Here is a 15,115-nt window from a genome sequence, read left to right as displayed (position 1 = left end):
GCAAGTGTCTTTTAATTTTGTGGCTGCAGTCACTGTCTGCAGTATTTTGGAGTCCAAGAAAATTAAGTCTGTCACTGTTTCTGTTGTTTCCTGTCTATTTGCCATGAAGTGATGGGACTAGATGCCATGATCTTAGTTTTTTGAATGTCAAGTTTTAAGCCAGTTTTTTCACTCTCCTCTTTCACCTTCAAGAGGCTCTTTAGTTCCTCTCCACTTTTTGCCATAAGGGCAGTGTTATCTACATACCTGAGGTTATTGATATTTCTCCCGGCAATCTTGATTCCAGCTTGTGCTTCATCCAGCTTGGCATTCAGAATGATGTACTCTGCATATAAGTTAAATAAGCAGGGTGACAGTATACAGCAATTTGGAACCAGTTTGTTGTTCCAATCCAGTTTTAACTGTTGCTTCTTGACCTGCATACAGGTTTCTCAGGAGGCAGGTAAGGTAGTCTGGTATTCCCATCTCTTGAAAAATTTCCACAGCTTGTTGTGATCCACACAGTCAAAGGCTTTAGGGTAGTCAATGAAGCAAATGTTTTTCTGGAGTTTTTCTGCTTTTTCTATGATCCAATGGATGTTGGCAACTGTTCTCTGGTTACAGCTGTTAGCAAATAAGACATCTTTAATGTATTGTTTTTTGGTCAGCGCTCTGAGCTAGGTTAGACTTTATTTCCTCTTAGAAGAAAGATGAGCTAACTATTGTAACATTTTCTCTTCTTATTCACTATTTACTTCTTCATTTACTTTCTGTTGTAAGTTTATCCACAAATGTTAGCTTGTTAATAAAGTTAAGAGAAGGAAAAAAGTATTAAATGATTATAAATAATTTTATTATCTTCAATTGCCAAGTTGTTTGTTAAGTTATTTAAAAATGATAATGAAGAGATTCCAGGATATAAAAAGAAAATTTTGTACTATACAGTCCTATTCCAATTTACTAACTTGTTAGTCCACATGGCTTCAACTCAGCAGAGTTTAGATTTTCAATGTGCTTTCCTTTCTAAAGGGTCTTAACCTAAGCATACATACATATTCACATGCAAGTTGAAAGAAAGAGATTGGGAAGGAGGTGAGTCCCTTATTAAATATAGCTTCTAAGTCCTTAGCATTTTTCTTTTCATCACCACATTTTACAAAAGAGAAAGCCTTCTTGGACAGGTGATGAGATGGGGCAGTAAATTCTTATTGTTCACCTATGGAACCAGTGTTGACCCAGAAGAACACCAAGCCAATGGGCTCTCAACATCATAATGAGGTAGTTAAGACTTCCAAAATCCTGTGTTTCCCATATAGCTACGATATACATATAGTCACTAAGTCGTGTGTGACTCTTGTGACCCCATGGACTGTAGCCTGCCAGGCTCCTCTGTCCATGGGATTCTCTGGGCAAGAATACTAGAGTGGGTTACCATTTCCTCCTCCAGGGGGTCTTCCAAACAAAGGGATTGAACCCAGGTCTCCTGCATTGCAGGCAAATTCTTTACCTCTTTTACTAACCATGAGCTATGAGGGAAGCTCATATATAGAGTTTCTTATAGCAGATGAGTTAAAATTTGGTAGCTAAAAAAGACAGAAATTTGCAAAAGAGTAGTGAGAGTCAGACACGACTGAGTGACTTCACTTTCACTTTTCACTTTCATGCATTAGAGAAGGCAATGGCACCCCACTCCAGTCTTCTTGCCTGGAGAATCCCAGGGACAGGGGAGCCTGGTGGGCTGCCGTCTATGGGTTCACACAGAGTCAGACACAACTGAAGCAACTTAGCAGCAGCAGCAGCAGCAGTGAGAGGTTTGTCAGACTTTATTTTTGAAGTACTAGAGTTTTCCAGAAACCTCTTGAGGTGTGGAAGAAGGCGGGGAGGTGGGGTAGGATGAGCGGGCAGGGCTACGGCCAACAGTTCATACAGAGGAGTTACTCGTTAATCTGTATGGTTTATTTAAACATATAAAGTTTCTATGTGTGCTTTCATTTGGTGAAAGGATTTTTCATCTTAAAGAAAAAGAGTTTGAAGACCACAGGCCTGGATCATGGAGCATATGTCATGAGTGGGCCCCAAGTCCACCTGAGGCAGTCTTCTAGGAGGCAGTCAGCGAGAACTTGTGGTTCCATAGGTTTCTTACATCACGCTTGCTGTTAGACACTAGAACTCTGTGTTTACAGGCTTCTCCAGAGAGTCTATTACCCCTGTTAATTGACCCAGCAGTCAAATGCAGGCCCTCTCAAATGCTTACAGCTTTTTATTGTTCTCCCTTCTTTTCCTGCTGCCCACTCTTGTTCAAGGCCTATGGCCGCCAATGATGAGAAGCTAGCTGACCTCCTCAGGCCCTTATCTCTGCCCTAGCAATTCTGGGAGGGATGTTTTAAAGCACACTGTCTTTCAAAATCCAAGCTAATTACCTGATGATTTATGGTTGTTCATGAAATTGTGAAGTAATCTGAAAATGCCAGCAAAGTGTCAAGTAGAAATCTTTCTGTTGACCTTTCTTTGGTCAAATACCTAATGGTTTGTCTTTCAGCATGTACAAAATGTGAAGGAGCAGAGGAAATGCCAGGAGATTCATTCAAACTGGTACTTTCTAGAAGGAATAATAGCAACAATGAAATATTGAAAATCTGCTACACCTAAGCATCTGAAAAAAACGTGGAATGAATTGCACTACCTTCCTTATCTTTACAGTGAAGTCAAAGTTGGTCAGTTGTGTCCGACTCTTTGGGACCCCATAGACTATACAAGTCCATGAATTCTCCAGGCTAGAATACTGGAGTGGGTAGCCTTTCCCTTCTCCAGGAGGTCTTCCCAGTCCAGGGATCAAACCCAGGTCTCCCACATTACAGGTGGATTCTTTACCAGCTGAGCCATAAGGGAAGCCTTATCTTTACAGTAATTATTGCTAAAAGACAAAGCATCAGCTGACACTTCTTTGATCAGTTTTCTAAGAGGCCTTGGCTTCCAAAATCTCTTCTCTGTTTTAAGTCTGAAATGATTGGTGCCAAACTTTTTTTTGTTGTTGTTCCCTATGGTTCATATTTGAGTTTTAGGTCACACTTATGATGTAGTGAAATTGTATTCTTGTAGTGAAATTGTTCTTTATGAGCTTCCCAGGTGGCACAGTGGTAAAGAATTGCCTGCCAATACAGAAGACTCAAGAGACTCAGGTTTGATCCCTGGGTCAGGAAGATCCTCTAGAATAGGAAATGGCATCCTACTCCAGTATTCTTGCCTAGAAAATCCCTTGGACAGAGGAGCCTGCAGGCTGCAGTCCATGAGGTCACAAACAATCAGATACCACTGAGCAACTGAACATACATACACAGTGTACTTTATGGTGCCTTAAGTGCTTACCTTGATACTTGCAGGCTCCGTTTTATATGCCTTTGGAGAAGTTTTTCCCCTTTAAAGTATTATGTATTTCTGTAATTTGTTTGAAATACTCAGATTCTAATTCATGATATAAATTAATTGTAACATAATATATGTACTTGTGCTCAGTCATGTCTGACTCTTTGCAACCCTATGAACTGTAGCCTGCCAGGATCCTCTGTCCATGGGATTTCCCAGGCAAGAGTACTAGAGCAGGTTGCCATTTCCTACTCCAAGGGATCTTCCTGTCCCAGGGATGGAACTCAAGTCTCCTGCATTGGCAGGTGGATTCTTTACCACTGTGCCACCTGGCAAGCCCCAACATAATATATACTTTAATCAAATGTTTGTAGTTTAGATCAGGATTCTGGCAGAGTAAAGATGATACAAATGTGTAAGCTCAGGCCATTCCTATCAGGGGAACATCAGTGCAGAAATGGTTATCTCTTAGTGTCAGTTTTCAGGTATCTGACAACAGTATGAACTTTCTCAGAATAAGTACATCCACACCATGTGTAATGCCTAATATATGAAGAAATACAAGAATATATGTGTGTAAAAATGCCTGAGTCCCTCTTTGAAGAAGAGAAGGACTAGACAAACCTGCATAAGGAAACCTTGTGATTCTGACTCTGTCTCAAGAGACTGCACACCATTCTCAGACCTCTTCTAGTTGCAAGCTCCAAATTGTTTGATTTTTACAACATTCTCTCTCCCCACATTCTCGTTTGAACATGAGGCATTATATGTGCCCTTTCATATTTTTAATTAAATTTCATTCACATTAATTTGTTTAAGAAATATTTAATAGTACTGTGAAAATCATTGAACTAATTGATAACATAGCTTTATCAATAAGGTTTGAGCTCTGTTGCTTTTAAGAAATAACATTTGTAACCTCATGGAAAAGTAATTGAATAAATGGGAGCAATATAGAGCAGAAGCCTGGGTGTCTGGGTATTTTCGCCTTTGTGGTGATAGTTCTAAATCATATCCACTTAACAACATTATTAACATTGTCTTTTAAGGCACTGTTGTTAAGTCCTAGGATCTCCCAGTTTGAATGAGAGAAGTGGGATCAGTCTAGGCTGAATACCTTGCCCCTAAAAACTTGACACATCAGACATACCCAAACTGAGGGCCCTTCTACCAAGTATGTGACAGATATTCCTCAAAACTGTCAAGTTCATCAAAAATAAGAACAATCTGAAAAATTGTCACAGTCAAGAGAATCTTAAGGCGTCATGATGATTAAATGCAATGCGATATCCTGGAACAGAAAGAAAGGAAAACAAGTAAAAATTAAAGAAATCTGAATAAAATTTGGAGTCTAGTTAAAAATAACATAGTTTATATTAGTTTATTAGTTGTGACACATGCACTATAGAAATATCAGATGATGACACTGGAGTATACTATGTGCGGGTACATGGATGTACTTCCTTTGCAAATTTTATGTAAGTCTAAAACTATTCTAAAATCAAAAGTTTATTTAAAGAAACTAAAACAGTCTCATTACATTTTTTACTCACCTTTTATACCATTCATAAGGATGCTTCCATATAAGGAAGGTTTAGAATTACCACATAAAAGTAAATAAGAGACTGAGGAAAACAAAGCAAACAATAAATATTCATTGCCTAAATATATCCACTCATTAGCTTAATAAAAAAAATCAATGTATTTGGCAATATGAAAAATGAAGGAAGCACTAAGCATTGTAGTACTTAGACCTCTCTTCTACTACAGAGTATGTTACATAAATATCATCCATAGAAACTCACAACGTCCATATTCAGACTTTGCTGAAGTTAAGAAAAAGAAAGCTTCCTACCTACAATGCAGTTAGCTGCTACTCAGTTCACTTTTTCATTATATTTGCATAATATCATTAAAATGTCTGTCTCATTGGGGATTTTTGCAGAACTTCAAGAATGGCCACCTGGGGTGCTGTAAACATGCTTCTTTTGTTTGACTTTCTTTTTCTTAACAGTTTTTTGATTTACAATAACTGCACATACTAAAATATACAATTGGAAAAGTTTGGGCATATATGTACACCTGTGAAACCATCACCATAATCAAATTTGTCAACCAGTCACTCTCAAATATTTTTACATGCTTTTTGTAATCCCTCCATCCCAACCCCTCTAACCTTCTTTGACTCTTGACAGCCACTGATTTGTTTACTGCCACTATAGAGAAGTTTGTATTTTCTAGAGCTTTATAGTATGTATTCTTTTCTGGCTTCTTTCACTCTGTGTAATTGTTTTGAGACTCATCCATGTTTAGTTCCTTTTTTTATTGGTCGATGGTGTTCCATTATAGAGATATAACACAGTTTGAGTTATTGGTATTGATGCCCATTTGAGTTATTTGGTTCGTTTGCACGTTTTGAATATTAACGGATAAGGCAGCTCTGAACATCCGTATGTCATTTTTTTCTGTGGGCATACACTTTTGTTTCCTCTTAGGTAAATACCTAAAATTTGAATGGGTGAATCTTATAGTAGGAGTATGTTTAAGTTTTTCATTGAGTGCCAAACTATTTTCCTTTTATGTTCTTTTCTTTTCATGGATACCTTTTTCCTTCTTTCTTTTTTGTTTTTTTGTTAGGAAAATATAACACATTTACAGTAGACTTGGAAACAGCAGAACAAAGTTACATATAGTTCCACTATATATTACAATTATTTTTAAGTAGATAAATTAAGATTTTTATTGGTGTTTCAATATCAAACTCTCAAAAATTAATAGAATGAATAGACAGAAAAGTAAAAGGATATAGTAGACCTGAAAACCGCTATGAACCAACTCAACATAATTAAGATTTATACAGTTTTCACACAACAGCAGGATACAAATTCTATTCAACTTCCCATAGACTATAAACCAGGAGAGCCTGGAATATATCCAGGGATATAAAACAAGATGCAAAAAATGTATGGCCTAAAGATATTGAAATGATAGTCTGTTCTCTTATCACTGTGGAATTATGTTTGAAAGCAATATCAAAAAATATTTGAAAATAACCCACATATTTTCAAGTGCAATGTGACATTTACCAAGACAGATCTTTGATTTAGCCATTGAAAGCCTCAATAAAATTCAGTTCAGTTTAGTTCAGTTCAGTCGCTCTGTCATGTCCTACTCTTTGCGACCCCATGGACTTCAGCATGCCAGGCCTCCCTGTCCATCACCAACTCCCGGAGTTTACCCAAATTCATGTCCATTGAGTCGGTGATGCCATCCAACCATCTCATCCTCTGTCATCCCCTTCTCCTCCCGCCTTTAATCTTTCCAAGCATCGGGGTCTTTTCCAATGAGTCAGTTCTTTGCATCAGGTGGTCAAAGTATTGGAGTTTCAACATCAGTCCTTCCAATGAACACTCAGGACTGATCTCCTTTAGGATAGACTGGTTGGATCTCCTTGCAGTCCAAGGGACTCTCTAGAGTCTTCTCTAACACCACAGTTCAAAAGCATCAATTCTTCAGCACTCAGTTTTCTTTATAGTCCAACTCTCACATCCATACATGACTACAGGAAAAACCATAGCCTCGACTAGATGGACCTTTGTGGGCAAAGTAATGTCTCTGCTTTTGAATATGCTGTCCAGGTTGGTCATAACTTTCCTTCCAAGGAATAAGCGTCTTTTAATTTCATGGCTACAATCACCATCTGCAGTGATTTTGGAGCCCCCCAAAATAAAGCCTGCCACTGTTTCCACTGTTTCCCCACCTATTTGCCATGAAGTGATGTGACTGGATGCCATGATCTTAGTTTTCTGAATATTGAGCTTTAAGCCAACTTTTTCACTCTCCTCTTTCACTTTCATCAAGAGGCTCTTTTGTTCAATAAAGTTAAAAGACTGAAAAAACAAAGAGGGCAGTTGCAGAGAAGAAAGCGTTTAAATGAGAAATTAATATCAAGGATACTTTAAAACCCCCATGTATTTGGAAATTAAATATCCACTTTCAAATCAAACATCTAATGAGCCATAACAAGGAAAATTAGAAAATATTTGTAACAGAATAAAAATGAAAAGAGAACTTAGAATTAGTCACATGCAGCTGAAGCTGCTCAGTGCAGCTAAATGCAGTGTGGAATCTTGAATAAGGTATGAAAACAATTAATGGACACCAGCATAAAATTTTGTGAAATTTGAACAAAATCTGTGCTTTAGTTAGTATTACTGTATCACATTAATTTGTTTTTTTTTTTTTTTTTACAACACAGTATTTCTTTATATTCTCAGAATCAGATTAGAAGTTTCTAGCCTCATTCAGATTTTTTAATCACTAAAATTATAAACTTTCTAGACTTTTAGCAGTCATACTAGATGCCAGAATAAATGGAACTATATCAAAGTTTTGAGTGAATATATATTAGAAATCTAACGTTCTGTTTGTACTTAGTATAACCAGTGTAAAATGTCATAAATTCTTTAGCTAAGCAAAATTTCATGTTTTCTAAAATATATATTATACATAGTATTTATATACACATGTGGGTATACAAAAGCTTTTCTACTACACTTGATAAAGACTTGAGAAAGAACAACAAAGAAAAGATGGAGAAATTGGAAAATATAAACTAAATGAAATACGAGCACTGAATATCAAATAGTAAAAGTGAAACAAACTAGATAAAAATAAAAGATTATCATATAATCCAGTTGTTTTTATTTATTTTTTTTTTATTTTTATTTTTTTTTTTTAACTTTTAAGCTGGTTTTATTTTATTTTATTTTTTTTTACCTTGCCAAGTGCTTTATATTATTATTTTTTTTTTCTCTAGTTTTATTTTATTTTTTAAACTTTACATAATTGTATTAGTTTTGCCAAATATCAAAATGAATCCGCCACAGGTATACATGTGCTCCCCATCCCGAACCCTCCTCCCTCCTCCCTCCCCATACCATCCCTCTGGGCCGTCCCAGTGCACCAGCCCCCAGCATCCAGCATCATGCATCGAACCTGGACTGGCAACTCGTTTCCTACATGATATTTTACATGTTTCATTGCCATTCTCCCAAATCTTCCCACCCTCTCCCTCTCCCACAGAGTCCATAAGACTGTTCTATACATCAGTGTCTCTTTTGCTGTCTCGTACACCGGGTTATTGTTACCATCTTTCTAAATTCCATATATATGCGTTAGTATACTGTATTTATGTTTTTCCTTCTGGCTTACTTCACTCTGTATAATAGGCTCCAGTTTCATCCACCTAATTAGAACTGATTCAAATGTATTCTTTTTAATGGCTGAGTAATACTCCATTGTGTATATGTACCACAGCTTTCTTATCCATTCATCTGCTGATGGACATCTAGGTTGCTTCCATGTCTTGGCTATTATAAACATGGATGCTCATTAGAATCATACCTGGAGCTTTGGAAAAAGAAACAATACCCAGGCACTTGCATTTTTCAAAAAATTCCAAGATAATTGTAATGTGCATCTAGATTTTTAAAAATCACTATAGGTTTTTGTATTAAACGTTAGTTTTAGTGGTATAGAATTCTATTATTTTCTGTTGAACAATCATGATACAATGGAATTAAAACAAATAATAGTTACATAATCACAATAGTAAAAGATATTTATCAGCTACATGAGAATTCCTGCTACTCCACATACTTGCCAACACTTGGTATATCCAGGCATAATAATTTTAGAACTGTTTAGCGGTGCTTTATTTTTATTTTAATTTGAGTTTTACCGATGACTAATGATGTTGAGCATTTTTATGTGCTTTTTGAACATCATATCTCTTCTTTTTTTAAATTATATTTTATTTTTAACTGGAAGATAATTGCAGTATTGTGATAGCTTCTGCAATACATCAGCATGAATCATATCTCTTCTTTTTTAAAGTTTCCATTCACATGTTATGCTTATACCATTTTTTGATTGGTCATTTGATTTCTTGTCATTGAGTTTTGAGAGTTCTTTATATATTCTTTACATTCTGAATATAAGGGCTTTATCAGATAACTGGAAAATATTTCTTTAATCTGAGACTTGTCTTTCCATCCCCTTAATACCTTCCAAAGAACAGAAGTCTTTGATTTTGAAGTTTAGTTTATCATTTTTCCCTTTATAAATCAAGCTTTTGGTGTTCTACTTAAGAAATTTTTAGCCAAATTCAAGATCAAAAATATTATTTCCCTACTTTTTATTCAAGAAGTATTATAGTTTTAGTTTTTACATTTACGTTTATGATCAATTTTGAGTTAATTTCTGTACATGGTGCCATGTATGGTTTGAAGTTTGTTTTATTTTTGGTTTGTTTTATTTTCTTTGCACATGAACTTTCAACTGTTCCAGCAATATTTGTTGAAAAGACTGCTTATTTCTGCACTGAATTGCCTTTACATCTTTGTAGAAAATCAGTTTTTCCATATATGTATGGGTGTATCTTTAGTCTCTCTTATACTGATGTCTCTCTTTTTGACTTATTTTCCTCCTTTTATACTTAATTGTTTTCTGCTTGGATCTTTATTATTTCCTTTCTTCTGCTTACTTTGAGTTTAACTTTCTCTTCCCTTTTTGTTTTCTTAGGTTGACTCTGAGGTCATTTACTTCAGAAATGTTATTTGGTTTCCAAGTATTTAGGGAGTTTCCAGAGATCTTTCTGTATTAAATTTTAACTTAATACTATTGTGGTCAGAGAACATACTTTGTATGACTTGAATATTTTCAATTTATTAAGATGTTTTATGACACAGAATATGGTCTGTCTTGGTAAATATTCTATGTAAACTTGGAAATGATATGTATTTGCTGTTGATCAAATGTTCTATGAATACTGATTATGGGAAATTGGTTGACAGTGTTATTCAAGTCTTCTTTATCCTTACAGCTAGTCTGTGTACTTGCTTTATAAATTATTGAGGGAGAGTTATTGAATTATCTACCTTTCATTGTGGATTGGACTTGTCCTTGCCGTTGTGTCCATTTTGGTGTGGTGTATTTTGGAACTCTGTTGTGATGTACATAAACATTCAGGATTGCCAGGTCTTCTTGATTAACTGATCCCTCTATCATTATGGAATATGCTCCTTTACTCTGGTTATATCCTTTGCTCCTTAGTTTTCTTTGTCTGATACTGATAATACAGTCCACTCCAGCTTTCTTTTACTGAGAGTTAGCATGGTATGTCTTTTTCCATCCTTTACTGTAGGCTTATTTGTGTCTTGATTTAAAAAATGTGTTTCTTGTAGTTGGCATACAGTTGGGTCTTGGTTTTATGCTCAGTCTGACAATCTTTGACTTTTAATTGGGGCATTTAGACTATTTACATTTACTGTGATTATTAGATCCCCTGGAGAAGAAAATGGCAAACCACTCCAGGATTCTTGCCTGGAAAACACCATGAACAGAGGAGCCTAGCAGGATATAGTCCGTGGGGTCACAAGAGTCAGATATGACTTAGAGACTAAACCACCCAATTTAAATAGATAATCTTTGCTGTTTTTTCTACTCTTATTTCTGTTTTCCTCTGCACTTGTTTCTGTTTTCCTCATGTTGTCCCTTTACATGGATTAACTGAATACTTTTTATGATTCTATTTTATCTCTTTTGTAAGTATATTAGCTATAACTTTTTTATTTCAGTGACAGGTTTAAGGTTTAGAGTATATACCTTTAACTTATCACCATCTACCCCCAAATGACATTACATCACCTCATGTATAGTAAAAAAAACTTACTTCCATTCCTCCCTTTCTGGCCTTCAAGCTATTATTATTATTATTTTCTAGCAAGATATGCAAGAGACATGGGTTGGGAAGATCCCCTGATGTACAAAATGGCAACCCACTCCAGTATTGTTGCCAGGAAAATTCCAAGGACACAGGAGCCTGGTGGGCTGCAGTCCATGGGGTCACAAAGAGTCAGACATGACTGGGGCAACTGAGCATGCACAATAATAATATACATATATTGTACACTTATACATGCGTTATAAACCCCATGCTGTTAATACACTGGGCTTGCCCTCAGTAAATGGTCAAGGGTCTGCAGCCTGAAAACAGTTAATAGTATAAAAGCTGTTATTTACTGCAAACTTTCCATCTTTGAGGCATGGTACCAATATTGGTAACTCTTATACAGTAATAAAACTTGCATTAGTATACTTCCACAACTGAGCAACTTTCACTTTCACTTCACTTCACCAAGAATATTAATCTGCACGATAACCCTAAAATATAGGTAGCATAATTTACCCCATTTAATAAATGAGGAAACTAGTTTAAGATCGCAGACCCAAGAAGTGACAGAAAAAAGACTGAAAACTAGGAACTGTGACTCCGGAGAACACAAATGTTGAGGAAATTATTGAAAATTAAACTTTCCTTTATAAGCATGGTATATTTTATAGTCTATATATGAAATTGTTTACCTTTTGTACTTAATTAGCATGTAATACAGTAAGTTGGACTTCCCAGGTGGCTCAGGGATAAAGAATCTGCCTGCTAATGCAGGAGACATGGGTTTGATCCCTGGGTCAGCAAAATCTCCTAGAGGAGGAGCTGGCAACCCACTCCAATATTTTTACCTGGAATATCCCATGGACAGAGAGCCTGGCAGGCTATAGTCCCCAGGGTCACAAAAGAGTCAGACACGACTTAGCAACTAAACAACATTATGTCCATCAGTATATATGTCACTGTATTGTGAGTTTTAATTGAAACAGTGGGCTCCATTCCTAGTTTATTGCTTGCTTAGCTATTCATGCAGTGTGATGATCTGCTTTCAAACTAAAAAAATCAAAGGCAATTTGGTGTCAGTCATATTATCTCATATTATTTTTTTAAAAGATCTAAAATATAGGTAGGCCTGCTGAGGGCAGTAATAACTACTCTATCTAATCTATGTGACAGAAGATGTGGATTAACTGTGAGACAAGTTTAGATGCTTTGAATAATAATTACAGTCTGATTATTAGAATGTTATTAAGGTCATGACAAGAAGAAACACTGGTAAAATATACATGACATTAAATTTGCCATTCTAACCATTAAAGAAAAATTTACTGACATATACTTGACTTACAATATTATATAGTTTCAGTTGTACAACATAGTGATTCAGTATTTTTATAGATTACACTACATATAAATTTATTATAAAATTTTAGCTATATTTGCTGTGCTAAGTTTTTCTGTATATATATAGTACTTGTTAAAAGTTAAAAATATATATTATCTTGAATCTGTACCTTCATTTTAGAGATGAAAAATAAGAAATGATTCTTTACTTTTAGTTACTGATAGCCATGCGGTTGTTAGGTGGCTCAGATTAAATAGTCTTTAGTTTCCTTTTCAGCTCTAAGATCCTGTGTTGGTGTTTTTTAAGTACTTATTTATTTATTTTTGGCTGCACTGGGTTTTCTTTCCTGTGGAGCAGCTGCAGTGAGTAGAGGCTACTCTCTAGTTGCAGTGCATAGGCTCTCAGTGTGGTGGCCTCTCTTCTTGTGGATCATGGCTCTAGGGGGTGAGGATTCAGTAGTTGTGACTCACAGGCCCTAGAGCACAGGCTCAAAAGTTGTGGAACACAGGCTTAGTTGCTCTGCAGCATGTGGGATCTTCCCAGACCAGGGATTGAACCCATGTCTCCTGCATTGGCAGTTGGATTCTTTAACATTGAGCTACCAGGGAAGCCTGACTATGGTTTTATAAATTCAACAATTTGGAATCTAAGTTCCTGCTTTTTAATTTTAATTTCTATTGGCCTTCCAGATCAGTTAAAGCTTTCAAATTTCTATATCCAAAGATAAGATTCTTTTATGCTTAAATAATAGTATAAGAAGTTTTCCTGAATATTCCAAGTTTATTTCATTCCTACTAACATTCATTTTCTTTGCTTATTGCTTTATAGGCAAGCAAAGGTCGGACTACAATTGTAGTAGCTCACCGGCTTTCCACTATTCGAAGTGCAGATATGATTGTGACCATAAAAGATGGGATGGTGGTGGAAAAAGGGACACATGCTGAATTAATGGCAAAACAGGGTCTATATTATTCACTCGCAATGTCACAGGTAATGTCTACATGACATATTTTGTGTTTGCATATTTTAACTTTTCAGAGATCATGACATGCTAGAAAACAGAAGTCCTGAATTATTATCTTATGTTTCATGAGGCAATCAAGGATATTCATAGTTCCTTAGTTAAGAAATTCAGTGTGTCTAATATCCTCAGCATTGTTGTAGATAATGATAAAAGTTAAAGAACTAATTGGTGTATATATACATATACATATACATTGGTGTATACACACACACACACACACACACACACACACACATATACACACATACACACACATATAGTATTTTTACCTAATATTTGCCATGCAGATAACAAATAGGCTTAAAAGCTTGTATCTGGCAGATCCAGAATAATCTAACTCTGTATACTGTGATCTTTTTGTTAAACCACAAAGAACTATAACACATAATCCCTACTTAAAGGCTTAAAACTTAGCTACAGAGGTAAAATGCAGAATCATGCATACAGATGCTACAAGTTGTAGAAATAAGAAGCAAGATTGTTGGAGACATGAATCCCATGAAAGTATTCATGAAGAAATATTGAAGGCAAGCAGGCGGGTAAGGAGGAGAAATCGAGGTAATATGGAAGTAAGAAGGAACTTGGTTTGCAGGTCAACAGAAAGGAGACCAGAAAGTAATAATGAGTGTTGGGAGAATAAAGGAAAATTTGGATAATGAAGATCAGACCATGTAAAGATTAAGACTTCCTGTGTAGGAAGCACCTAACCCAGTGCCTAACACAAAATGGGCACTCAAAAAATATCTGCTAAATGAAAGGATGTATAATACATGTCCATACTGTGTATACACCACATTATCACAGGTACACCAGAAAGCTCACGTTAGGTAATCAGGAAGATACATGACAATACTGGGGCAAGCTGGCAAATCCCAAATTTGGGATCCAAATTTCTGCATGTCATGTGATCTACCCTACTGAATTTCAGTTTTTTATTAAGGCACATTAACATAAGGGGTAGTGATTAGGCTCTAGCTATTTTCATTCTCCCTTCTTCTCTTGGTCAAGAAGGCAGCCCTCTTTCCAAGGGGTCTTCTGCAGGCAACTAATATTAACCTTTTTTTGGTTTATTTTACTTCTTTAACTTTCTGACTATATTTTTTATATCAACATTATTATTTCACAAATTAGGAAATCTGGAAAGCTATGAGCCTATACCTCACGAAACTTAAAATTTCAAACCCCAGCTTTCTCCATGTTAGAATGAAGGATTTTTAAACACAACCTATAAAGCAAAGATAGTTTTAAAAAAGAGAGAGAGAAAATAAAAAGTTTGAAAATGTAATCTCACACTGATTAATTTTAAAACCTCTTTATTTCAATTTTATTTCATGTTAGGCCATATTCTTCTTTAAAAATAAAATTTATGTGTTATTTGCCAGTTGAATTTGTCTGATTTTCATTCCATAGTAAATTTAACAATTTATTAATTTCAATATTTTCAAACTAATAATTGTAAAAAATAAAAGGAAATCATTGTAGTCAAACTAACCCTATTTTAAGATTCTTAAAAACTACTACACCCAGATCTTTGAAGCAACACATTTTTCATTATAGCCAAACTAAAACTCCATTTTTAGGTGTTAGGTTAAAGAGTTCCGGAATGTAGGGAAAACAAAAATGGAGTGTTTATGGTATAACTGTGTAAAACTTTTATTCAAAATCTTATTCA

The 15,115-nt window shown here is 35.5% G+C and overlaps 1 protein-coding gene across 1 annotated transcript in view; it reads left to right on the top strand.

Moving 5' to 3' along the window:
• Positions 1–15,115, top strand: part of ABCB5 (ATP binding cassette subfamily B member 5) — a 117,860-nt gene that overhangs the window by 44,363 nt on the left and 58,382 nt on the right. The window contains exon 14 of the mRNA XM_027538440.1: positions 13,248–13,409. Coding sequence (XP_027394241.1) covers positions 13,248–13,409 — 162 coding nt within the window. The remainder of the gene's footprint in view (positions 1–13,247; positions 13,410–15,115) is intronic.

The sequence above is a fragment of the Bos indicus x Bos taurus genome, chromosome 4 (genome assembly GCF_003369695.1).
Source record: "Bos indicus x Bos taurus breed Angus x Brahman F1 hybrid chromosome 4, Bos_hybrid_MaternalHap_v2.0, whole genome shotgun sequence".
NCBI lineage: Eukaryota > Metazoa > Chordata > Mammalia > Artiodactyla > Bovidae > Bos > Bos indicus x Bos taurus.
Note: the sequence above shows the minus strand (reverse complement) of the source record. Positions and strands in the feature narration are given on the sequence as shown.